The sequence below is a fragment of the Megascapheus bottae genome, chromosome 7, assembly GCF_031878675.1.
Source record: "Megascapheus bottae isolate mThoBot1 chromosome 7, mThoBot2.hap1, whole genome shotgun sequence".
In the NCBI taxonomy this organism is placed as follows: Eukaryota; Metazoa; Chordata; class Mammalia; order Rodentia; family Geomyidae; genus Megascapheus; species Megascapheus bottae.
Genome location: NC_143515.1, coordinates 1,226,664 through 1,252,691, shown reverse-complemented (window position 1 = coordinate 1,252,691; position 26,028 = coordinate 1,226,664). Strand labels below are relative to the sequence as shown.

The following is a 26,028-nucleotide window of genomic DNA, read 5'->3' as shown; positions in this document are numbered from 1 at the left end:
GCTTTAGTTGTTTGTGATGGTTAGACACTGTTAATTACTCACGGCTAGAAGCAAAATTTCCATAAAATAATTTGAAGTGATGATAAAGATTTAATGAGACTTTAGATATGTAAGTGAGGAAGTAGTATAAAAGGAAATATTGAGGTAGAGGTAAGTTGTAAAGTCATGTAAGAGATCAAAGTTTGGTTTTGAACATCCTAGAAGTTAGAGAAAAGATACAAGCATTATCAGTTACAAGGCTTATAATATCCACAGTAATAGAAGAAGTGTGATTGATGCTCATGAGAAACACAGATTCATAAAACTAAAATTTGTGAGAACTTTATTCATATATTTTTATTTAATTTTTTAAATTTATTTATTTTTTCTTTTGCCAGTTCTGGGCCTGAAACCCAGGGCCTGAGCACTGTCCTTGGGCTTTCTCAAGGCTTAGAGCTCTACCACTTGAGCCACAGCACTACTTCCAGCTTTTTTCTATGTATGTGGTACCCAGGAGTTGAACCCATGTCTTCGTGCATTGCTAGTCAAGCACTCTACCACTAGGCCAAACTCCTGGCCCAGACATTTTTATAATGAGACTATAAGGCTGGGCACCGGTGGCTTACACCTGTGGTCATACCTCAGGAATCTGAGATCTAAGGATTACGATTCTAAATTAGCTGGGGTAGGAAAGGTGGTGAGACTCTTACCACCAATTTACTACCAAAAGCAAGCTGGAAATAGAGCTGTGGCTCAAGTGGTAGAGCACTAGCCTGGAGCAGAAAAGCTGTGTGTAAGCCCTGAATTCAGGCTCCAGGACTAGCACAAAAATAAACTAAATTAAAAAAATAAAAGTCAGGCACTGGTAGCTCACACCTGTAATCCTAGCTATATAGGACTGAGATCTGAGGATTGAAGTCCAAAGCCATATCAGACCCAAAAGTCGATGAGACTTATTTCCAATTAACCACCAGAAAAACGGAAGTGATGCTGTTGCTCAAGTGGTAGACTGCTAGCCTTGAGCTGAATTGCTCAGGGACAATGCCCAGGCCTAGAATTCAAGCCCCATGACTGATGAAAAATAGAAATAAAGAGAGCACCATATGATTGGGAGCCCTACCTGATTTCTGTATCATACAACTCCTGGGGAGCTTTCTGAAAAGCCTTGTCATGGATGAAAAGATAGAACAAAATCTTAAAGTTTGGGACTTAGAAGTTCTCATTTCAAAAGCTTCATATATGGTTTTTGAAATTACTGTTCAGAATCCTCTGATACTCTGTTGATAAACTTTGACCATGTCCCACAATTAAAACAATGAATCTTTCCTGAATATTTCATAATGGGTATTTCATAATGCTTCAGATAGACTTTTGGGTTATTTTTCTGACATTTAAATGTTGCTTTGTATTACTTGTAGAGTGCTATCCCCTAATTTCATGTTATAATCATTGATGTGAGAAATTTATCACACCTTATATCATAACTTTTAGAATACTTTGCAAGGCTTCATATCTAACCTGTGTTTATATAAAATCACTCTTTATAACTGGGTAAATAAATGAATTATACATAGTTAAGCTAGCCCTCAGGCTGGAAGTATGGCCTAATGGTAGAGTGTTCACCTAGTTTGCACAAAGCCCTGGGTTCAATTCCTCAGAAGCACATACACAGAAAAAGTTGGAAGTGTCTCAAGGGATAGAGTGCAGCCTTGAGAAATCTCAAGGACAATACTCAGGCCCTGAATTAAAGCTCCAGGACTGGCAAAAATAATTTGAAAAAGAAACCTCTGACTTTACCAAATGATATAATCTCTGTATGTGAATTTAGCCTCAAATAGTTCATCATTACTAGTAAGACCAGCTGTATAGTCAAGCACTCTCTTTGAAACTCTACTTGTCACATACTCTGTCAAAGTTTTGACAGATTTGGCCTGCTGATTGCAAGTGTCTAGACAATGAGTCCACTTACCCATATTGACCTTTCTTAGTAAAAGGTTTTATTACATTTTCTTTTTTTTTTCCTGGTTGATTTCTCTTTCATTGAAAATGACTCCCACAAAAAGTTTATTCTGAGTTACTGTTACAAAAACAATAAGCAGGTATATGCCTCAGATATACTACAATTATAAATACGCTTTTTTTTCCATTTGTTTCATTCTTTATTTTATTAGTACTGGCACTCTACCATTTGAGCCATACCTCACCTACAAGCTTTTTACTGGCTACCTGGAAATGAGACTTTTCTGCCCAAGCTAGCTTCAAATCACAATCCTTCAGATCTTATCTTCCTGAGTAGCCAGGATTACAGGCATGAGCCACAGTTGCTCAAGTTGAGGTACTTTTTCATATGTTTATTTGAGGTATATGTTTTAGAATATTTATTGATAAATGGATTTTCTTCCAAATAATCCAATGGGAATTCAGAGTAGATGAGGTAGAAGTCGGGGATTGATGAAGATTCTCAGTACAGGACTATAGATGGTAAACAAGTTTTATGTGCTACACAGTCTATATGGTGATTACTCACATCACTGTTGTAGCACCTTAAAGCACCTGTGATTAAATAAACTGCAGGTTGTTAAAACTTCACAAAAACAGCCTTACCTTTGCTGGCTTCTGGTCTGAGTGTAGTAAGATTGAATGTGTATTGGTACTTGTCAGTCTGGGAACTGCTTACAGTGGAATTCATTGTATGGTTACCACTACTGTCAGAGATATTGGTAATATTTCATAATTAAAAGCTAAACTGGGTTTCTTTTAAAGCTTGACTTAATACAAAGAAAAGACTTGTCATTTGTGTATTTATTTTCACCCATAAAAAATTGTTTCATCTCTTTCTGTTGAACTTACTTCTTGTACTAGCTTCCTTACATTCTTCACTGCAACAATATGAAGAAAAAAACACCAAAATCAAGCAGCTGCTTGTGAAAACCAAAAAGGAACTGGCAGATTCAAAGCAAGCAGTACGTTAATTTCTTTGTTTCATATTTTAATACTTATTCATAGTTTGTGAACAGCTTTATTTTTTAATTTAACCAAAATTTTCCTTCTGTAGGAAACAGATCATTTAATACTTCAAGCATCATTAAAGGGTGAGCTGGAAGCAAGCCAACAGCAAGTAGAAGTCTATAAAGTAAGATTCTTTGTATTTACTTTGATTTAAGGGGAAAGACAGGAAAAGGGAGGGTAACAGAGTAGGTGAGTCTAATCTGATACATTAGATACATATTTAGAGATACCAAAATAAACCCTTCTTGGGCTGGCATTGTGGCTGAGTTATAGAGTGCTTGCCTAGCAAGCCATGGGTTCAATTCCTTAGTACCACATAAACAGAAGAAAACAGAAGTGGGCTATGGCTCAAGTGGTAGAATGCTAGCCTTGAGCTCAAGGACAGTACCCAGGCCCTCTGTTCAAGCCCCAAGACTGGCAAAAAAATGATAATTATTATTAATAAATAAAAAACCATTTTGTCTAATTGATGCCAATAAAAAATGTGGGTTTTTTTGAGCTGGGAGTCCCGGGTTTGATTCTTCAGTACCACATACATAGAAAAAGCTGGAAGTGGTGCTATGGCTCAAGTGGTAGAGCTCTAGCCTTGAGAAAGCCCAAGGACAGTGCTCAGGCCCTGAGTTCAAGCCCAGGACTGGCAAAAAAAATTTAAAAATTGTTTTTTTTTTCTTAAGATTCCTTCAAGCTGGGAGAGGTGGCTCATGCCTATAATCCTAGCTACTCAGGAGACTGAGATCTGAGGATCAGGTTCAAAGCCAGCTTAAGCACTAAAGAGTACTGGGAGACTTTTATCTCCAATAAATCACTAGAAAAGGGGAAGTGGAGCTGTGGCTCAAGGGGTAGGGTGGCAGCCTTGAGCTGAAGAGCTCAGGGACCGCGCCCAGCCCAGAGTTCAAGCCCTACAACCACCTACAACAACAAAATAAGATTCCTTCAGCAGCTTGAGCTGACTTACTGGGAAGATTGAGATTCAAGGCTAGCCTGGGTCAACAGTTAGTGAGATCTCCCTCCCTGCCCCCTCCCCCCTACATCTCAAGCAAATACACCAGTCATGGTAGTAGTTCTTGTTTGTAATCTCAGTTCTACAATAGGCAGCTATAAGTAGGAGGTTTACTGTCCAAGGAAGGGGAAAAGGGGAAGAAGAAGAATCTTTAATATTTTTGTGCAGTAGAAGAGGTAAATAAATTTATGTATTTGAAGATGTGTTAATACATTAAATAACAATACAAAATAGATAAATTTGGCTCCAAACCTAATGTGAATCCTCTTAATAAAATACAGTAACAAAAGCAGTTTTAAATAAATGTATGTCTTGAAGTTCTTAAATATGTAATCCGTAATTTCTTACAATTAATATTCTTTTATTTATTGCTTAAGAAAAAATAAGCCCAGGTGCTGGTGGCTCATGCCTATAGTCCTAGCTCCTTAGGAAGCTGAGATCTGAAATGTCCATGAGACTCTTACATCTAAGTTAACCAGCAGAATGCCTGAAGAAGGGGCTAAGTGAAAAAGCCAAGTGAGATTAGTAGGCCCTGAGCTCAAGCCACTTACTGACTGAAAGGAAAAGAAAGAAAAGAAAATGTAAATCTACTTGTCCCTGCCCCTCCCCCCCCCACATCCTGGGTCTTGTACTCAGGGCTTGGGAACTGTCCCTGGGCTACTTCTTTGGCTCAAGGCTAGCACTCTACCACTTGAGTCACAATGCCACTTCTGGCTTTTTCTGTTTATATGGTATTGAGGAATAAAACCCAGGTCTTTATACATGCTAGGCAAGCATTCTATCCCTAAGCCATGATCCTAGCCAATAAATCAACTTCTTACATTGAGTAATCAGATTTGTTTTGTTTTGTTTGGGGGCTTGAACTCTGGCCTGGCCGTTGTCCCTGAGCTCTTCAACTCAAGGCTACTGTTCTACCTCTTGAGCCACAGTGCCACGTCCAGTTTTCTGGTGATTAATTGGAGATAAGAGTCTCATGGACTTTTGAGTCCAGGCTGGTTTTGAACTGCCATCCTCAGATCTCAGCCTTCTGAGTAGCTAATATTACAGGTGTGAGCCACCAGCACCTAGCCCAAATTCTTGTAGTCTACTATATTGTCCCTGCTGTTTTTAATATAATACCTAAAATATTTTACTACTGTGTTCTGCCACTAACATATAACTTAGGTCTCACAATCTCAAATTCATGTATTTTGTTAATGAATATTTTTAGCTAGTGAAAATCTGATTTCTGGAACTAAGCTTAAAGGTTTTGTCCCCAGATTCAACTTGCTGACGTAACATCTGAGAAACACAAAATCCATGAGCATCTGAAGACCTCTGCAGAGCAGCATCAGCGCACACTGAGTGCGTACCAGCAGAAGGTGGCAGCATTACAAGAGGAGAGTCGAGCAGCCAAGGTGCGTCCTTCAGGGCCCCTGACTGTGGCACTGTTACAAGATAGCAGGCAGGGTTCTCCCTTAGCAGGGTTCTGCGGTACTTATAAGCACTGTCTAGATGAATACCGGCTGTGCTCATCCTACTCCACATCCATTCAGTGCCTCTCAAAATTCTGACCATTATTACCAAACAGTGCTTTGTTAAAAGGAGTCACATGAGCATATTCTTCCATGTACACTTTATGTGTGTAAGACGTCCTTTTAAAATTAGAAAAGCAGGGCCAGGAGTTTGGCTTAGTGGTAGAGTGCTTGCCTAGCATGCATGAAGACCCGGGTTTGATTCCTCGGTACCACATACATAGCAAAAAGCCAGAAGTGGTGCTGTGGCTCAAGTGGTAGAGTGCTAGCCTTGAGAAAATCCAGGGACAGCCCAAACCCAGGACTGGCAAAAAAAATAAAAAAAATAAAATTAGAAAAGCAATATAGCTTTTTCTGAGGACTAATTATAAAATAACATTCTAATAACAGAATGACCATTGGGGCCTATTTCCTTGTCTTCAGTAAGTAAAACAGATAGTACAGTGGTTTGGCAGAGGCTGTTTTGACAAAATTAACATGGAATTTATAGATACCTTCAAGGCAATAGAAGGCCTAGAACTGAACTTCTGCTACTCTGTTTTGAAACTGAAGTGCAAATTAGGTAATGTCTTTGAAATTTTTACTGCATTTTAAGAGTATATCATAAGTGAAAAATATGTGTACAGTTTCAGAAGCAAAAAGTGCCATTGTAAAATTAACAAGTAGCGAATTATTCTGCCAGGATAGCAAACATTTTGTTAAACAAAGTTATAGCAAAGGCTGTACAAAGGTAGGCCAATAGAACTGTTCCATGGTGAGGTAAATCAGAACTCAGATGAACACCAGCCATTTTCTTGATTTTCAAAACCAGATTTCACTTCAATTTGTCAGCGTCTGAAAATATAGAATACTACAATAGAATTTTTTCTCTTATATGTTATAGGCAGAACAAGCTGCTGTAACCTCTGAATTTGAGAGCTACAAAGTCCGAGTTCATAACGTTCTAAAACAACAGAAAAATAAGTCTGTGTCTCAGGCTGAAACTGAGGGAGCCAAACAAGAAAGGTAAAGTTAAGTAAAAGAAGTACCAGTATTCAAGGTTTTCCCCATTGACACAGGTAATTAACCAAGGAAACTGAAAATCCTCTCTTCTTTTGACCGGGAGACTTTAGGTATTACAGAAGTGTGCACAGAGGTTCTTGGCTTCACTGGGGGAACTTCACCGTGAAGGGTACTGTTGCAGATTCCAAAAGCTGTTAAACAGTGAAGCCAGAATGTGGTTGCTGCCATACAAATTAAAAGCTCAATCTTGTCTTCACATGGTCTGTTCATAGCAGAAATTTGGACATTAATATTACATTAGGGTTTTTGAAAATTTAGAAGCAGAAGAATTATCTCAATGTCTTTACCGCCCATTAGATTAAGTAGATACTGATTACAAAAAAAAGTTGTAAATTGTTCTTGAGTTTTTAGGCATCTCAATTATATTTGAATAGTGTTTAATGCTTCTTTGAAACTAGCAAATTTATAAAGAGGGTTTTTTTGTGTTTTCTTTTGTTGTTGATGGTTTTTTTGGTTTTTTTTGTTTGTTTGGTTTTGCCAGTCCTAGGCTTAAGCTCAGGGCCTGAGCACTGTCCTTGGATTTTTCTCAAGGCTAAAACTCTACCACTTGAGCCTCAGCACCACTTCTGGCTTTTTCTAAGTATATGGTACCAAGGAATCGAGCCCGAGTCTTCGTGCATGCTAGGCAAGCACTCTATCACTAGGCCAAACTCCCGGCCCCTTATAAAGAGTTTTTAAATTACCCAAAAATATATTAGGATAGGTAGGGCATTCACTGGCTTATGCACATTGTTTTGTACCAGAAGTTCAGTATTCAAAGCTCTTATATCTGTAGAATACAGATGTAAGGACTGGTCCTACAGTCGTAGGTAGGACTGATGATCTTATGGTGTTTGTATATTTATGTTTATATTCCTTCCTGTTTAAGAATCTAGTGAAAATATAGACTGCAGAAGAATGAGGTATTTCTCCAAAATCCCAAAAATACCTCATCATAAAGCTGAGGTTGCATATTAATACACAGAATAAAAACAAAGTGTTACCACTGTTTCTAGCCATATTTTATTCTAACACCCTAATCTCATAACAGTTAAATTAGACCTATATGAAGTTTGTTTTGTTCTTTTTGTTTGTTTTTCTCACCTAATGACAAATTTTAAATAGGCTGTTTTGATGCTCTGTAGTGCTCTGTTCCATTATAATAGGATATTTTAAAATTCAGGTTTAAAAAAAAACCAGAGCCTGAGATTTAAAATCTGAATTCTTATGACTATTTTATTTTATTTTTGGTTGGGGGGTGGGGTCATGGGGCTTCAACTCTGGGCCTGGGCCTGTCCCTGAGCGCTTCAGCTCAAGGCTTCCACCCTACCTCTTTGAGGCACAGCCCCACTTCCCATTTTCTAGTGATTAATTGGAGATAAGAGTCCCATGGGCTTTAGTACCCTGTCTGACTAGGATTACAGGCATGCGCCATTGCTCCCGTCTTTCTTAGAACTTTCGTATTGCCTCTAGAATGATCCTTACTCTCAAGAACATAACATTGAAAGATTAAATGATTAAAGTACATAATGAAGCCCCAAATGAGTATCACTTCTTTAAAAGAATATTTTACACCTGCTTATTTCTGTTTTAGGGAACAGCTGGAATTGCTGATTGACCAATTGAAAATCAAACTACAAGACAGCCAGAATAGCTTACAGATGAATGTATGTGAACTGCAGACGCTGCAATCTGAGCATGACACTCTGCTGGAGAGGCACAACAGGATGCTACAGGAAACTGTGAGCAAAGAGGCAGAGCTGCGGGAAAAGTAAGTCTGCCAGCAGCACTCACACCAAGAACCAGGCACACAGCTTAGTTCCTTAATGAGATGCTTCTTAGGACAGATGTAGGTTCAGAAGAAGCAGCCATTTCTGTTTGTTTGTTTGTTTTGTTGATATCAGAGTTTGAACTCAGAGCTTGGAGATTTCTCAACTTGCTTGCTCACAGCTGGTAGTATACTGCTTGACACACATCCAGCCCAACTTTTTGCTACTTCATTGGATATGGAGGTCTTCAGGCTTTTCTGCCTGGGCTGACTTTGATCCATGATCCTTTAGGTCTCAACCTCTTGATAGTTAGGATTGCAAATGTGAGCCCCCAGTACCCAGCTAGAGGTAGACACTGAAAAGATATGAGGACTATTCACAGCATTTTGGGCAGAAAAGTCCATGAGACTCTCATTTCTAATAACGATTCTGAAAAGGCCAAAAGTATGGCTCAAGTGGTAGAGCAATAGCCTTGAGCACAAAGAGGTTCAGACTTAGCACCCAGACCATGAGTTCAAATCCCAGGACTGGCCAAAAGAAATGCAATATGCTCATTAGGCCAACAAGTTCATATCTGCACTTGGCTAATTTTTCTCCCCTCTACACACACATACACATGCACACACACACAAGCATACACCCATAAATAACTGGGACAATATAGAAGACTTATCAAACACTCACCCTAGCCTCACCTTACCCTCCTGGAAGTTTTTCCCCAATGTCAGTGATGGAAGCCGGAGCCTAGGCAGACATTCTACCAGTGAGCTTAGGAACTCACTGTGACTGCCAGTGGTTGTGGTTCTTCTTTATCTTCTCCATAGATAATTCTTGAACAAAATTACTTGTGACATTCCCTTAGACTATGATATGAGCTTCTCAGTTAAGATATCATTTCTGGCTGGGAGTTTGGCCTAGTGGTAGAGTGCTTGCCTAGCAAGCACGAAGACCCGGATTCAATTCCTTAGAACCACAAACATAGAAGAAGCCAGAGTGGTGCTGTGACTCAAGTGGTAGGGCACTAGCCTTGAGGAAAGCCCAGTGACAGTGTTCAGGCCCTGAGTTCAGTCCCAGGACTAGCAAAAAAACAAACAAAAAAAACATATTCTTTCTGTCCCAGCGCCAGTGGCTCATACCTGTAATCCTAGCTACTCAAGAGGTTAAGGTACAGGGTCAAAGTTCAAACTAGCCCAGTAGAAAAGTTTGTGAAACTCTTATCTTCACTAAACTGACCAAAAAAAAAAAAAAACAAAACAAAGTGAAGCTGTGGCTCAAGTGGGAGAGCACTAGCTAAAAGAAGCTCAAGGACAGTACTCGGCTCTGAGTTCACACCTTAGGACTGGCACCAAAAACAAAACACCTTTTCTGAAAGTTGTAATTTTTATTGCTTATCTCTCTTCTGGTACTAAAATTAATTTTAAACTTCATGTGGTATGTGCATGTACCGGGGACAGAAGTTACACTAGACATAATTAACAGTGTTTACCCCATGGAAATAGGTTTAGTTTGTTTGTTTGCCAGTAATGGACCTTGAACTCAGGGCCTAGGCACTATCCTTGAACACTTCTTACTCAAAGCTAGCGTTCTTCCACTTGAGCCATACCACCATTTCCAGCTTTTTCTGTGTATGTGGTACCGAGGAATTGAACCTAGGCTTTGTTTATGGTAGGCAAGCACTTGACCACCTGGCTACACTCCCAGCCCAGAAGTCGATTTTATACTAGCAGGCATAAGAATGAATAAAGGACATCTTCCCGTTCTCTAGTTGGCTCTATATTCTTTGCATTTTTATGAGAAATCCCTCATGTGGATAGGAAATGCATTTTTAACCAAACCCCCAAAATGACAAGTACATGATTAAAACTAGTGATTCCCAAATTATAGGTATGTTGCCTAGAGTCAGCTTCCCAGAGGAAACTAGAAAAAGCAGGAGAGTGTTGGAGAATCTGATAAGGAGGTTGTAGTATGAAAACTAGGTGGCCATATTTTTATTAAGGTGTCTCTCGGTTCTGACGTACATGGGATTTGAAAGCACTATAGAAAACTAAACCTTTGTGTTTAAGGTTGTCACTCAAAGTTGAATACTTTTAAGGTTTTCTGTATAAAAAGTATTCTTTTTAAGTTTGTTTTTTTGTGCTGGTCCTAGGATTTGAACTCAGGGCCTGGGCCTGTTCATGGATAGCACTCTTACCACTTGAGCTACAGCTTCACGTACAGCTTGTTTGAGGCAGTTAATTGGAGATAGGCATCTCATGGACTTTCCTGCACTAGCTGGCTTTGAACCATGATCCTCAGAACTTAGCTTCGTGCTGGGATGATAGGTGTGAGCCCATAGCACCTAGCTTTTTAATGTTTTTAAGATAACAGAAAATAGTTGCCCAGATAAGATGATCTGAAGTTGAGTAATGAGAAGAATAAAAGTATAATTATTTTCTGCTCTACAAATATTTTGCTGCACCATGAAGGAAGGTCCCCAAGTTCCTCATCTGAACTGTGTATCACACAAAAATCATTCAAACTAGATGACGATGAATCATCAGCACTGTGACATTGCTAATAGATTGCAAATGCAGAGGAGAAAGGTTGGTCTAGACACGTAGATGATACAGAACCCGGTCCAAAAGGGATGAGTCCACAAATTAAGTGGAAACTAAATATGAACTAAGTTGCTGTCACCTCCAGGTTGTGTTCAATACAGTCAGAGAACATGATGATGAAGTCTGAGCATGCCCAGACAGTGAGTCAGCTAACATCCCAAAATGAGGTCCTTCGCAACAGTTTCCGAGATCAAGTGAGACATCTGCAGGAAGAACATAGAAAGACAATGGAGACTCTACAGCAGCAGCTCTCCAAGGTGGAAGCTCAGCTCTTCCAGCTCAAGAGTGAACCAACCACAAGAAGTATGTATGTACCCATGGAAGTGTTGCTTGTTTGTGTTTCCACATTTTGTCATTTTGTCACTTGAGTACATTCTTGTAAGAGAGTCAGAAACTTACCTAAGTGGCCATCAGTACCATTTCTGTGATGAATGAATTTTGAATTTACTAAGAAGATACTTGAACTACTTGAAATCTTCCAGGTACTGAGTTTCATGACTATTAACTCTCCTTGTAAAGGAGTATTTCTTTCTGTCTAGATACACATACTCTTATCAGTTTTGTGACATGAATTCTAACTCTAGCATTCACTACTTTATGCTTGGTGTTCTTCATTGTTGGTCATTAAATCTACCTACTCTTTAGCAAGAGGCACTGTGGTAACACTGAACTTAAAGAATTGCCTGGCCAATATAATTTTTTTCCCTTTAAATGCAGTTAAGGCATAATAAAAAAATATATGGAAAAAAAACTCAGTTAAGGCTTTATATCAGCACACTTACTATCATCTGTTGTACTTCCAGGAAGAGATAGGAAAGCGTTGACCATAGTGACACTGCTTTGTTTTCCAAAGAAAATATTGTTGAGGTCAGAAGACAACTTCAGGAAAACATAACATGTATTAGGAGTCAGAAGAGAAGTCAATATTGCAATAGTAGTTGGCAAAATATAAGAAATAGGGAAAATGCTTCAGAGAGGGCAGCCAAATTGATGAGATTTGAAAGAATAAGAAAAAACTTATGGGATAGAAAACAAGTTAAATTCTGTTTCTTTAAATCTGGACTAAACTAGGTGCCAATCGCTCACACCTATAATGCTAGCTACTCAGGAGACTGAGATCTAAGTATTCAGTTCAAAACCAGTGTGGCCAGGAAGATCCTTGAGACCCTTATCTCCCTCTAACCACCAACAAACCAGAAGTAAAACTGTGGGCCAAAGTGATCGAGCTCTAGCCTTGAGCAAAAAAAGTTCAGGGACAGTGTCCAGGCCCTGAAATCAAGCCCCAGAACCAACAACAACAATAACAATCTGGATTAAACCTAACACCTGTGGTTCAAGCAAGCCAAGTAAGTATGAAGCCTTTAGTTCAAACCCCAGTACCCGCCAAACCAAACAACAATAACGAAAAAAATGAGTTAGAATTCTGGTCCCTAACTTAGCTAAGAAACCTTAGACAGAATCATTGTATTTCTCTAGATTTTAGATTTTTATCAAGTTAGTAAATATTTGCAAAGTAATCTTACAAATTTCATCATTGTGTGTATATGTTTATTATCAGCAAAAAAGAAAGTACTAGTAGCTCAGACCTGTAATTTTACTCAGGTGGCTGAGATCTGAGGTTTGAATCCAGCCTGGCCTGGAAAGTTAGTGAGACTCTTTATCTCCAATTAACTACCAAAACCAGAAGTGGAGCTATCACTATAGTTGTAAAGTGCCAACCTTGTGCAGCAAAGCTCAGGGATAGTGCTCTGAGTTTAAGCCCCAGGACCAGCACCAAAAGAAAGAAAGAAAGAAGGAAGGAAGGAAGGAAGGAAGGAAGGAAGGAAAGAAAGAAAGAGAGAGAGAGAAAGAAAGAGAGGGGGCGGGGGAGAAGGAGGAGGAAGGGAGGGAGGGGTGAGGGGAGAGGGAGAGCATTACCCAGGAACCGTATTATTTGGCTTTCTGCATTGTACTCTGATGTCTGAATTCTGTAGGTGTGAATGGTCAGTGCCAGAAAGCAGGAGAGGTAAAGGTTTAAGGGCAGTGATGGAGACGATATGTTACATAATGGTAGGGAATAACCTAACTAAAAAAAAAAAAAACAAAAAACAGCTGGATTCCAGCTTTAGAATTTCTGCCCATATTTAACAACAGCATAGGCCTTACTAAACTAAGAAGTACGGTTTAGATCTTTGTGTGACCCAGCTATTTAGCTTAGTTAGCTTGTAAGAATAGCCTCTGCTGAGGTGACTAGAATGGTACACATTTGTGTAACTAAATGCTTTGGACTGTATAGCAATTTTCTTACACCATGTGCTTGTCTTTCGTTATTTAATTTCTTAATCATTTGACATTCCCATGTTCATTTTAATTGTATTGAGTATCTGTTAAAACTGAATCCTCACTTTTTAAACAACCTCACATTTATGCTTTACAAAAATATTTAATAGGCCCAGCTTCTTCGCACCAACCTGGGAAGAACCTTCGAGAAAGGAGAAACACAGACCTCCCACTTCTAGACATGCACACTGCTACCCGAGAAGAGGGAGAAGGAATGGAGACAACTGACACTGAATCTGTATCTTCCACCAACACACATACACTGTCTTTAGAGCAGCTGCTTAATTCACCTGAGATCAAACTTGGTATATTAACATTCTATAAATACTTTCCTTTAGCTTCTCCATAAAATGTTTTTCAGTATTATACCATCTTTTCAAATGAAAAGTGAAGCAAATCCTTCTTAAAATTATAACACTGCTCTAGGCTTGAGCCAGAAATGGATGGTTTGCAGTCTTGTAGTGGTATTACAAAGTAGTATTTTTTCAACCTTCTGAAAAACTTACCATTTTAATTTACTCTTTTTAATGAAATGGTACTGGGCTGAGAGCATGGCCTAATGCTTGCCTAGCATGCATAAAGCCCTGGGTTTGATTCCTCAGTACCACATACATAGAAAAAAAGCTGGAAGTGGTGCTATGGCTCAAGTGGTAGAGCGCTGGCCTTGAGAAAAACCCAAAGACAATGCCCAGGCCCTGAGTTCAAGTCCCAGGATTGGCAAAAAAAAAAAAAAATCCATGCCTGTAGCCTAGCTTCCTGAAGATTCCATACCACAACAACACCAATAGGCTTTAGCATGTGTGATTTCTGAAGACTTTAAACTCCAAACCATAACATTAGTCACTGGCAGTGTGAGACAGATACCACAAGCAGAGCCAACAGTGATGACTTAGCCATATGGAGATAAAATGACAGAAGACTCCAGAATCATACTTGTCTCTGATTTATTTTTTTTTACCAGAATAACTTTGCTTTAATCCTGTTTCCTCTATAAAATCTAAATAATGATACTTATCCCAATATATGGAAGACTTAAGAGGTTCTGTAATACAAGTAAATGTATTAACTATAAGTTAATGCTTCCTTTATAAGAGAAATAACCTCATTTATGGAACATAACAGATAAAGGATATATGATGCAACTAGTGAAATGGGCTAGGGCTGGAAAAGTAACTCAGAGGGAGAGAACTTGTCTAGCATGCTTGAGTTTTGGGGTTTAATCCCCAGCACCACAAGAAGGGGGAAAAGGTTTGAAAACAAACAACTTTCAGAATTGGGACTTATAGGAGATTACTAAACAACATGCATTATAGCAGAGGTTCTGTCTTGTATTGAAGTCAACTTGAGAATTTTTTATTGAGATATATTACAAAGAAAGCAGACATATATATATATATATATATATATATATATATGCTGTTTACATGGTTTTCTTAATTTGTAATCTATAATGATTTTGAAAATTAATTCTTAAAATAAAATCTTACAGCACCTCCTTTGTGGCATGCTGAATTTACCAAAGAAGAATTAGCTCAAAAGCTCACTACCACCACCAAAAGTGCCGATCACTTAAATGGCCTGCTTCGGGAAACAGAAGCAACCAACGCCATCCTTATGGAGCAAATTAAGGTGAGTTCAAAAAACCTAGCCATCATGAAAACACTTCATGCCAGTTTGATTTTCTGGTCCTTTGTATACACATACCCAAGTTGAGAAATTAACATTTCAGATAGCATCCAGAGGGGGGGGGGGGGGGTGTGTGTGTGTGTGTGTGTGTGTGTGTGTGTGTGTGTGTGTGTGTGTGTGTGTGTGTGTGTGTATGTGTGTGTGTGTGTACACTGGAGCTTGAATTTAGGGCTGCACATTCTTTTTTGTTCTTTTTTTTTCACTCAGAGGTGTCACTCTACCACTTGAGCCACAGTTTCTTTTGACTTTTTGCTATTTAATTGGAAGTAAAGAGTTTCTCATATTTGTCTACTTGGACTGGCTTCAAACCACAGCCCTCAGATCTCAGCCTCCTGAGTAGCTAGGACTAAAGGTGTAAACCTATAAAGTCTGGCATTTTCTTTTTATTAGATTCCTAAGATGTGTTTTTGCTGGGCGAGGTGGCTCATGTCTGTAATCCTAGCTATCCAGGAGGCTGAGATCTGAGGATCAGGATTCAAAGCCAGCCCCGGGCACTAAAGTCCATGAGATTCTTATCTCCAGTTAACCACCAGAAAAAAAAAAATGGAAATGGCACTGTGGCTCAAGTGGTCGAGCACTAACCTTGAATTGAAGAGCTCAGGGACAATGCCCAGGCCCAGACTTTAAGTCCCACAACCAATGAAAAAAAAGAAAATCTGCTTTGATATCTGTTTTACAAAGACTTTATTCCTACTTATTTTCTAAGAAGCCCCAAGGTGAAGAAATTGGAGAGATGGAGACTTGTGCATAAAAGAGACTTAAAAGGTGGCTCTGTAGTTCAAAGTGGTAAAGCACTAGCCAGATGCTGGTGGCTCACACTTTTAATCCTAGCTTCTCAGGAGGCTGAGATATGAGGATCATGGTTCAAAGCCAGCCTGGGAAGAAAAGTCCATGAGATTCTTCTCTCCAGTTAACCACAAGTGTCACTATAGCTCAAAGTGTTAGAATGCTAGTCTTGAGCAAGTGAGCTTAGCAGTACTCAGGCCCCAAGTTCAAGCCCTGTGACCAACATAAACAACAACAAATGCATATGAAGTGCCTTCTAATTCACACCATTGAGCTGAAGGCACCTAGCCATGTTTGGGGGAGATGGTAAAGTGATCAAGAATGCTCTTCCTCTCTAAGGTCCCCAGGGGACATGAAGGAAGTTGTAGTGTCAGAAGAAAAAGTTACTATCTTGAAGCATCCTGAGTCAGTAGCAAATCTCCTCTAAGGATAAGACTTACTGATCAGTGTGATTTGAACCCCTGACTTTAAATATACATATTCCCTTATTTAAACCTCATTGTCTCTGAAGGCAAAAGAAAATGAAACAAGTAAATGATAATACCAAATTCAAACTCATGTTGTCTGAAAGGCACAAGCTTCTGCCTCTGCACTTTGTTCTTTCTTCACTAAATACTTAAGTATTTGTCTCCATAAAATAATGTTGTTACTGGGAGAGAAGGAAGAGAGGGATGACATTGTCCAAAAGGAAATGTGTTCATTACCTCACTAACCATTTTCTAAATCACCTCTATAATCACCATTTTTTATTAAAGAATTTATTAACATTTATTTTTACATTATATTTCAAATGACATGTTTAACAAACAAGTGTTCAAGAAGGGAATCTCTATATATAATCACTGGCACTCAGTTTTTAGAACAGAATCAAAATTAGGCTAAAGGTTTTGTATATCATAGATACATATTAATTTATGAAATAAAATATTATGCCTATAGAGTCATAGGTTTTTATGTCTATGTAGTTGTATTTCCAGTACCATGTCCATAACATTGGGTATGCAAATATTGAGTCCTTGCTCTTGTACTGTTTGGATCTTATAGCTACATATTAAGGATACCATGCTCCTTTTGTTCCTTTGGTCTTGACTTGTCTCACTCAACATGATTCGCTCTAGATTCATCCACTTATAATCACAATTTTTTAAGATGAAAATATTATTTCCACTAGTCAAAACGCTATCAGTTCACTGACTAGCCCAGTAAACTTGTCACTTTTTAAACAATCGTGGATTTTAGAACAGAGTTGTCCAATTTTCTGTATTAAAATGATTAAATAAAACAATAATAGCAAAAGCTACAACATAGTTTAAACCTGAAAATTGTCCTCAAGAGTTTTAACATCCAGCTGTTTTTATCATCTTTCGTTCCATTTTTCTGATAGTATTTTATAATGCTTTGTGCTTATTATTCCTGATGTTCCCCATGAATATGATTCTGTCCCCTCTGTGGGAGCAGGACCAGAACAGGGGTTTAGGAGACACTGTGGCCCTTTACTTCGGGGCCTGCTTTGAGACTCACTGGCTCCCTCTGTTTTCTAGAGAACAGTAGAAGTGGAGGAGGCATCATGGTTATAGGCTTGTAGTTCCAGTTGCTTGCTTAGTAGAATGTTCCTCCAGTTTCAGCTTTCAGCCAACCATTTGTATGACACCTTGTGCTTGTGAGTCAGGAGCTTCTCAGTATTGACCTGGTATACATTCACTCCTTGTCCGTAGTACTTGGAAAGCTGCTAGACTGAGTTACCTCTGCTTCTTCATGTGCTTCTCTTCTTTTGGGAATTTCTTGTTGCCTCTCACTCATTCTTCCCAGAACCCCCTCCCATTTTATTGTCATGGGTAGGAGTCAGGCACTACAGGAAAAGACATGTGTTTAGTCTGGTATGTTTAACCAGAAGCTCCTAAAACCCATTTCTGTACTCATTTCTCCAACATTAGCTTCTCAAAAGTGAAATAAGAAGACTGGAAAGGAATCAAGAACGAGAGAAGTCTGTAGCTAACCTAGAATACTTGAAGAATGTCTTGCTGCAGTTCATTTTCCTCAAACCAGGTAGTGAGAGGGAAAGGCTCCTTCCTGTTATAGACACGATGCTGCAGCTCAGCCCTGAAGAAAAGGGAAAACTTGCTACAATTGCTCAAGGTATGTGACAGGAGTGCTACTATTCCTGTTCTATAAGTTATTCTCACTATTGCCATTGTACTTAAGAATTGTATAGGTGAAAGCCAGGCATGGTGGTGTATGCATGTAATCCCAGTACCTAGGAAGGGTAGTACTGAAGGATCACAAGTTCTAAGAAAACCTTGCCTCAAGAAAATAAAAATAATGCAGCTAAGTACTGTAACCACACCTGTAATGCTAACTACACAGAAGGCAAAGATCAAAGGATAACTGTTCAAAGACAGCCAGGACAGAAAATCTTCCAGACTTCATCCCCAAACTAATGTGAAGAAGGCAGGGCTCAAGTGGCAAAGCACCAGTCAAAGAAGTCTGGTATAACTAGCTACTGAGGAGGCAGAGGTCAGGAGATTATGATTTGAGGCCTGAGCAAAAAGAAGTTCAAGAGACTCCAGCTCAACCAGTGACTGGGTGCAATGATACACGCCTGTCATCCCGGCATCTCAGGGAAGCATAGGTAGGAATACTATGGCCATCTCAAAAGTGACCAATGTGAACTGACTAGCAGAACGGCTCAGACGGTAGAGTGCTAGCAAGTGCAAGGTCCTGAGTCCAGTCCCCGTACCACCAAAAAAAAGAGAACAGAATACGAAGTGAGAAGATGGAGTCACCTCTTATGGTGTGATAATATTGTTTATTTGTAGCAGATGACTTCTGCCTAATTTTATTTGCTTCATTTTGTGTCTCTCTATAAAACTATTAAATTGTCTCAACTGGGGAAATCTAATGCCATATTCTTAAGGGGGGAAAAAAACTTTCTTTAAATATTTTTAGTAGTGCTGTGTTTGATCTCAGAACTTTGTACTCACCTTGCTTGCTTGCTTCACCATTTCTCTACTACTTCAGACATGCTTCCACCCCTGCTTTTTTTTTTCTTTTTGTGCTAGTTTGGGGCTTGAACCCAGGGCCTGGGCGCTATCTCTAAGATTTTGTACTCAACGCTTGTGTACTACCACTTCAGCCACAGCTCCACTTCCAGTTTTTTGGATATATGAATCTCATAGGCTTTCCTACCCTGGCTGGCTTTGAACCATGATCCTTAGATCTTGGCCTCCTGAGTAGCTAAGATTACAGGTGTAAGTCACTGGCATCCACTACCACCCCTTTCACTGGTTGCTTGGGAAACTCTCTGTAGACTTTTCTGTTCCAAACCTCATTCCTCTGAATCTGTCTTCTGAATATTTAGATTACAGGTATGAATTTCTAGCTCCTGCCAAGGAAAACCTTTAAGATATCTTTTGAATGGCATGCAGTCAGTGAAAAGGACATTATTTGCATATCGCATGATTCTACAATATAGATTTCACATTGAGAAAATTTAATACCTTTTTTCTTATCTTCCAAAGGTGAGGAAGAAAATGCTTCTCGTTCCTCTGGCTGGGCATCGTATCTGCATAGTTGGTCTGGACTTCGATAAAAAGAAAAAAATTTAATGGAAAGACAATTCTTGTTAATCAAATAGAATCCATTTGGGGAAAAAATGGTTTGTTCATATGTATTGCTGTCATTCTTCTGTTAGAAAGTGTGTATCTGTTCACATCCTCCTGTATTTGTAAATAGGTATGGCAGATCTATTTAGTGTCTCAGCTTAAGTGAAAAAGTACAGTAGTTTTTTAAGTGTTGGTACTGGTCCAACCACAGCCCTCTTGATTTAGCACCACAGGCACCACATTTTATGATCTCCTGGGCTCATCCCTGGAAGAGAAAACAAGGAAAGTTCTACCACCCCCTGTCTCTTTAGCCTTGGGAGCCACCCACTTCCTGGCAGTACTGTGAATTTTGAAGCTAAATTTTGGCACAGTACCAACTGGAATTTTAAGTTTTTCAAATAATGTTGCAATGCCAGATGCAGTGGCTCACACCTGTAATCCTAGCTACTCGGGAGGCTGAGATCTGAGGATCACAGTTCAAAGCCAGCCCAGGCATTAAAGACTGAAAGACTCTTTATCTCCAATTAACCACTAGAAAAGGGGAAGTGGTGCTGTGGCTCAAGGGGTAGGGCAGTAGCCTTGAGCTGAAAAGCTTAGGGACAGCACCCAGGCCCAGCGTTCAACCCCACGACAGACTGACAAAACAAAACAAAAAAGTCAAATAATGTTTCAAGACCATTTGCTTGTAAGGTCAGATTTTCAGATGTTATTAATTACTGAGAGTTTAGAAATTATCATTTAATTGGTAAAGTTGACTTATGTTTATTATGGAATTAAGTAAATATGCTGGGGTTAATTATGAGGCTAAGTTAAATTACAGTGCATTTAGTTGCTTGCTTGAAAATAAACTGCCCTTTTTTTCTCTAAAGTATATACTCTCAAAACTTACTATGTTATCATAAGCCTTGGTACTGGCTGGTGTAATGCCAGCTGAATTGACGGGTCTTCCACCTTAGCTTTGGTAATTTTGGTGTGTCTCTCAGGGCTATTATTTTGGTGCCCTACTTACAAGCCATGAATCTGTTTTGAGAATTCTCTCATCCCCTCAAATATTTCTCAGAACAGTGTCAGCATTCGTTGGTATTGAAACCAGTGCTTCCAGTATTAAGTAGATAGTGTCATCCCTTCAGCTTGTCCTCCAAAGGGATTGAAAGAGACACCCCGATATGAGGGCTATGTTTTCACAGTTCTGTGAGTAACTCTAGCTAGCTAGTGGCATTACTTGCCATTGATGCCTCTTAATATATTTTATTTAGATAAAAATTGTATTCTTAAATCTGAGAATTCTATTTTTAATATTTATTTGTTAATAGATCACTATACAGTATGCTCTCTGCAGTTCTTAAGCCTGCAATTTATGCTATAACTTTCATCTCAGCGGGAGATCCAACTTTGTGCTTCAGTTCCCAGGGACATAGTGTCCAACCTAACGGAAATTTGCTGCTGACAAGTTGTTTGTTCTTTTAAAAAAAATTGATATTCCTTTTCTCCTGATGTAGAGGAACAGACCTAACTGATGAATGTATTAATGAAAAATGCTTCTATTTCAGAGCCAACCTTAACAGTTGAGTTTTTACTTTGTAAACTGTGAATATGAGTATGCCAGCAGCATACACTGTAACTGTAAGAATATTTAAATAAACTTCACTTTATCTGTCTTACAGAAATGTTATAACATAGGTAATAACAAAAATACATTTCTGCATGAAAGTAAAAATAAATAACTGATTACAAAAGACATTCTTTCAAGGCTTCAGCAATGAGGAAATAAAACAATTATTTTAGTATTACTATTAAATATGTTTAACTGTATATTACAATTTTGACTACTCTTTCTGTTAAACATTGTATTACTTCAGGTTTTAAATGGGCTTATGAATTGGAATTGCAGTCTGCTTTTTTTTTTTTTTTTTTTTTTTTTTTTTTTGCCAGTCCTGGGGATTGAGCACCATCCGTGGGCTTTTGTCAAGGCTAGAGCTCTTCATGCATACTACCCAAGCATTCTGCCACTAGGCCAATCTCCTGGTCCATGAATTGCAATCTTCATAACTTCTCTTCTTCTACAGTTGAGTGCTAAGAAATCTAGACTAAGCCACATGCATTGGCATGTTTTTGTAGTACCAACCACCCAGGAGACCAACTACCATAGGATCCCTAGAACCCAGAAGTTTGAGGCTAGCCTACTGAAACCACTCACTCCCATCTATCTCTTTAAAAAATAATAGGGCTGGCCAGGAGTTTGGCCTAGTGGTTAAAGTGCTTGCCTAGCATGCATGAAGACCCGGGTTCGATTCCTCGGTACCACATACATAGCAAAAAGCTGGAAGTAGTGCTGAGGCTCAAGTGGTAGAGTTCTAGCCTTGAGAAAGTCCAAGGACAGTGCTCAGGCCCTGAGCTCAAGCCCAGGACTGGAAAAAATAATAATAATAATAGGGCTGAGAGTTTGGCCTAGTGGTAGAGTACTTGCCTGGCATGCAGGACAACCCGGGTTCGATTCCTCAGTACCACATACATAGAAAAAAGCTGGAAATGGTGCTAAGGCTCGAGTGGTAGCGCTCTAGCCTTTAGAAAGTCCAAGGACAGTGCTCAGGCCCTGAGCTCAAGCCCAGGACTGGCAAAAAAATAATAATAATAATTCTGCCATATGCCAACTTGACCCTGGTTCCTGTAATATCTGATACCCTATTCCCACCAGAACTAAAAGCAACACTTGAGCTATCCTTGGGTAAGATAATACATAGATTGCAGCAGAAGCAGATGCTGGTAAAAGTTTCAGCCTGTGGGAGGCCTCAGATGAAGTGTTTTGCTGAGGTATGGGTAGAATTCATTAACCTCTGGGAATTCCAAGTAGGAAATGAGTAACAAAAAGAAAACAGGCCACCACTGAAAGGAGTGGATATAGCCAGAAAAGCAGTTTGTGACTAAGGGAATAAGTTACTAGTGTAATACCATTACCTACTTTATCCTGTTGGTTTTTTTGTTTTGTTTTTTGTTTTTCCAGTCGTGGAGCTTGAACTCGGCTTGGGCACTGTTCTTGAACACTTTTGCTCGAGGTTAGCACTCTGCCTCTTGAGCTACAGCACCACTTCCGATTTTTCTGAGTATGTGGTACCGAAGAATTGAACCCAGGTCTTTGAGCATGCTAGGCAAGCATTCTACTACTAGGCTCTGCTCCTGGCCATGTTCATTTAGTTTTAAGACCTTTCTACCTGTCAAGAGCTGGGGCAAGAATTTGTATCGCTAGACTCAATCCAATGGGATAACTCATGCTGTATTTCCTCCACTGGTCATACTGGAATTACAAACATTCTTAAACGCTCTGGTAAGAAGAAACAAATACACAGTATAGGTCAGATAGCTGTCATTCCATTTACTGTGTGCCAGTGGTTCCTAGAGTTAAAAGTTAGGCTGAGGCCGGGAGCAGTGGCTCACAGCTGTAATCAATCCTAGCTACTCAGGAGATTGAGATCTGAGGATCACAGTTCAAAGCCACCCAGGGCACTCAAGTCCATGAGATTCTTTCTCCAATTAACCACCATTAAAAAAAATAAAAAATGGAAGTGGCACTGTAGCTCAAGGGGTAGGGCAGTAGCCTTGAGCTGAAGAGCTCAGGGACAACCCCCAGGTGTCTGACCATACAAAAAGGAACATGGGAAGGAAAATGACAGAAAAGTACTGAAGTGGCAAAATTACACACTTCCTCCTTGTTAGCCTATCAATGAGAAGAGTGAAGGTAAGGAGAGACTATAAAGAAAGGAAGAGCAGCAAGAACTGTGAAAAAAAATGGTAGGACAGCTGAAAAGCACAGAGAAATAGGTAAAGGAAAGGAAATAGTCCTCAGCCACAACACAGTCTTCCCCTGGGGTGGCAAGTCTAGCACAAAAGCTCCAGCAAGGTAAGTCAGACAAATGGAGGAGGCACCAAACAGACTGATAGCTCCCTCCCCCAGATTGAAAAGCTACTAGGCAGAATCTGAAAGCACTGAGGCACACCTCCCGCAGAGAGTGTGCGTGTGCGTGTGTGTGTGTGTGTGTGTGTGTGTGTTCTTAAGTAACTTATGGGTCAAGCCCCATGACCACAAATTAAAAACAAACAACATTGGCCCAGGAGTCTGGCCTAGTGGTAGAGTGCTTGCCTAGCATGCATGAAGACCCAGGTTTGATTACAGGTTCAATACATAGAAAAGGCTGGAAGTGGTGCTAGGGCTCAAATGGTAAAAGTTCTAGCCTTGAGAAAGCCCAAGGACAGTGTTGGCCCTGAGCTCAAGCCCCGTGACTGGCAAAAAAATAATTGGAAAAAAAATGTAAAAAGAAGACCCCAACATCATATAACAAAATATTAGGCATACAGAACAAGGAAAGAATATTAAAAACCACATAGAACTGTTGTCACCTATAAAGGGAAATCCTGGGAGCCAGGAGTTTGGCCTAGCAATAGAGTGCTTGTCTAGCATGCACAAATCCCTGGGTTCTATTCCTTGATTACCACATACACAGAAAACTTGGAAGTGGTGCTGTGGATCAAGTGGTAGAGCACAAGTCTTGAAAAAGCCCTGAGTTCAAGCCCCAGGACTGGAAAAAAATGGGAGGGGGTAAAAACCCATAAGAATACCAGAAACTTTTCAGCAGAAACTTAAATGCAATGCAGGCATGACAAGTCTGAAAAAAAATATTTCAAGTCTGGAAAAAAAACTACCTGACTATAGTGAGATATATCTATATATCTATAGATATAGATATAGATATAGATATATAGATATATATATAGATATGGTGATATATGAGAGAAAAAAACTTCCATGGTAAAAGTAATTTATGACCACTAAGCCAACACTGCTGCAGATACACAAGTGGCTCATGGCTGTAATCCTAGCTAGTCAGGAGGTGGAGATGTAGCATCATGGTTCAAAACCAGCACAGGCAGGGAAGTCCATGAAACTCAACTGCAGTTAACAGCCAGAAAACCAGAAGTGGAGCTGTGAGCCGAAGTGGCAGAGTGCTAGCCTTGAGCAGAAGAGCTCAGGAACAGTGCCCAGGCCCTGAGTTCAAGCCCCACAAATGACCAAAAACAAAATTAAAAATACCCTACACAGAGAACAGGAAACGGTAGAAATTCATGAGAATACAAAGAAAAGGAGGGAGAGGCAGCAGATCGGGAGTGTGGCCCAGTGGTAGGGTGCTTGCCTAGCAGTCACTAAGTCCTGGGTTCGAGTCTTTGGTGCCACATGCATAGAAAAAGCTGGAAATGATGCTATGGCTCAAGTAGCCTGAAGCAAAAAGTGTCCAACAACAATGCCCAGGACTGGCAAAAAAAAACTAAAATAGGAAAAAATGTAAATCAAAGATGAAGTAAACCCTCTGCACAACCCCTTTATAATAACTAAATAAATAAAACCACGACCAAAACCAGGCTCCAGTGGCTCATGTCTACAATCCTAGTTTCTCAGGAGGCTGATATCTGAGGAGCTCCATTCCAAGCCAGCCAGGACAGACAAATCCAAAACATTCTTATATCAAATTAACCAGTAAAAATGTAGAAACGGAGGCATCGCTCAAGTGAAAAACCTTAACCAGAGCATAAGTCCCTGTGTTGAAGCCCCAGTTCTGGCACGAAAAGAGAGTGAAAGAAAGGAAACGCAAAATAAAACACATGAACAGAGAGTCCAGTCTAGCTGCTCAGAAACTTAACAAGGGTTTCTGAAAATCAAATAGATTTTTTTTTTTGTTGGTTGTGGGGCTTGAACTCTGGGCCTGGGTGCTGTCCCTGAGCTCCTCAGCTCAAGGCTATTGCCCTTCCCTTGAGCCACAGCACCACTTCCGTTTTATAGTGATTAATTGGAGATAAGAGTCTCATGGTCTTTAGTGCCAGAGCTGACTTTGAACTGTGATCCTCAGATCTCAGCCTCCGGAGTAGGTAGGATTATAGATGTGAGACACCACACCTGGCTAAAATAGTGGTTTTTAAAGAAATAAGAAAAGGACTGATGAGAGGGAAAGTACAATAAATGAAAAAGGACATACTTGAGATATGACAACATAAAGTATAGAACAAAGGTCTAAAAACATTTTCTAAAAGAACAAAGGCCAGTCCCGTATAAAATGGAACTCAGCTCAAGGCCAAACAGGACAGCATGGTGAGACACACTCTCAAACCAAAAAAAAAAAAAGCATGTGGTTTCTCAATAGCAGTACTATCAGGAAACATTGGAAAAATGCTTCAAAATTCTGAACAAGAATGACTTATAACCTGTAGTTCCATAAACAGTCAGTAAGTTACTTAAGAACTAAAACACACACACACACACACACACACACACACACACACACACACACACACACACAGTATACCTTAGGAACCTATTGAGATATTTTCTTGAAAGGTAGAATAAAATAAAAGAAATTTTAAAGCAAACAAAAATCAGAACTGATGGCCCATGTTTATAATCTTAGCCACTCAGGAGGCGGGGATCTAGATCCAAAGCTAGTCTCAAGCAGAAAAATCCATGAGACTCTGGTCTCCAATTTACCACAAAAAGCCAGAAATGGAGCTACAGCTCAAGTGATAGAGTGCTAGCCTTGAGAAAAAGAGCTCAAGGATAGCACCCAAGCCCTGAGTTCAAACCCCAAGACCTGCAAAAGAGAGGAGGGGGTGCGGAAGGAGGGACGGAAGGAGGTAGGGAGGGAAGGAAGGACAAGGCAGGCCAAGAACACCCAGCAAGGGAGTAGG

The 26,028-nt window shown here is 39.7% G+C and overlaps 1 protein-coding gene across 4 annotated transcripts in view; it reads left to right on the top strand.

Moving 5' to 3' along the window:
• The window catches only part of Gcc2 (GRIP and coiled-coil domain containing 2), a 44,397-nt gene extending 23,283 nt beyond the window's left edge, over positions 1–21,114 (top strand). The window contains exons 14-24 of one of the 4 annotated variants that reach the window (XR_016536210.1): positions 2,842–2,942; positions 3,035–3,112; positions 5,248–5,385; positions 6,386–6,507; positions 8,138–8,314; positions 10,995–11,212; positions 13,339–13,533; positions 14,718–14,857; positions 17,635–17,836; positions 19,219–19,355; positions 20,616–20,674. Coding sequence is in view for 2 of the 4 variants with exons in the window: in XM_090336282.1 (XP_090192408.1) it covers positions 2,842–2,942; positions 3,035–3,112; positions 5,248–5,385; positions 6,386–6,507; positions 8,138–8,314; positions 10,995–11,212; positions 13,339–13,533; positions 14,718–14,857; positions 17,635–17,836; positions 19,219–19,289 (1,442 nt within the window). In the remaining 2 variants the exon portion in view is untranslated. Of the gene's footprint in view, positions 1–2,841; positions 2,943–3,034; positions 3,113–5,247; positions 5,386–6,385; positions 6,508–8,137; positions 8,315–10,994; positions 11,217–13,338; positions 13,534–14,717; positions 14,858–17,634; positions 17,837–19,218; positions 20,039–20,615 lie in introns of those variants that run through there. The other 3 variants (XM_090336283.1, XM_090336282.1, XR_016536211.1) reach the window with 3 other exon arrangements.
• Positions 21,115–26,028: the final 4,914 nt, after the last annotated feature.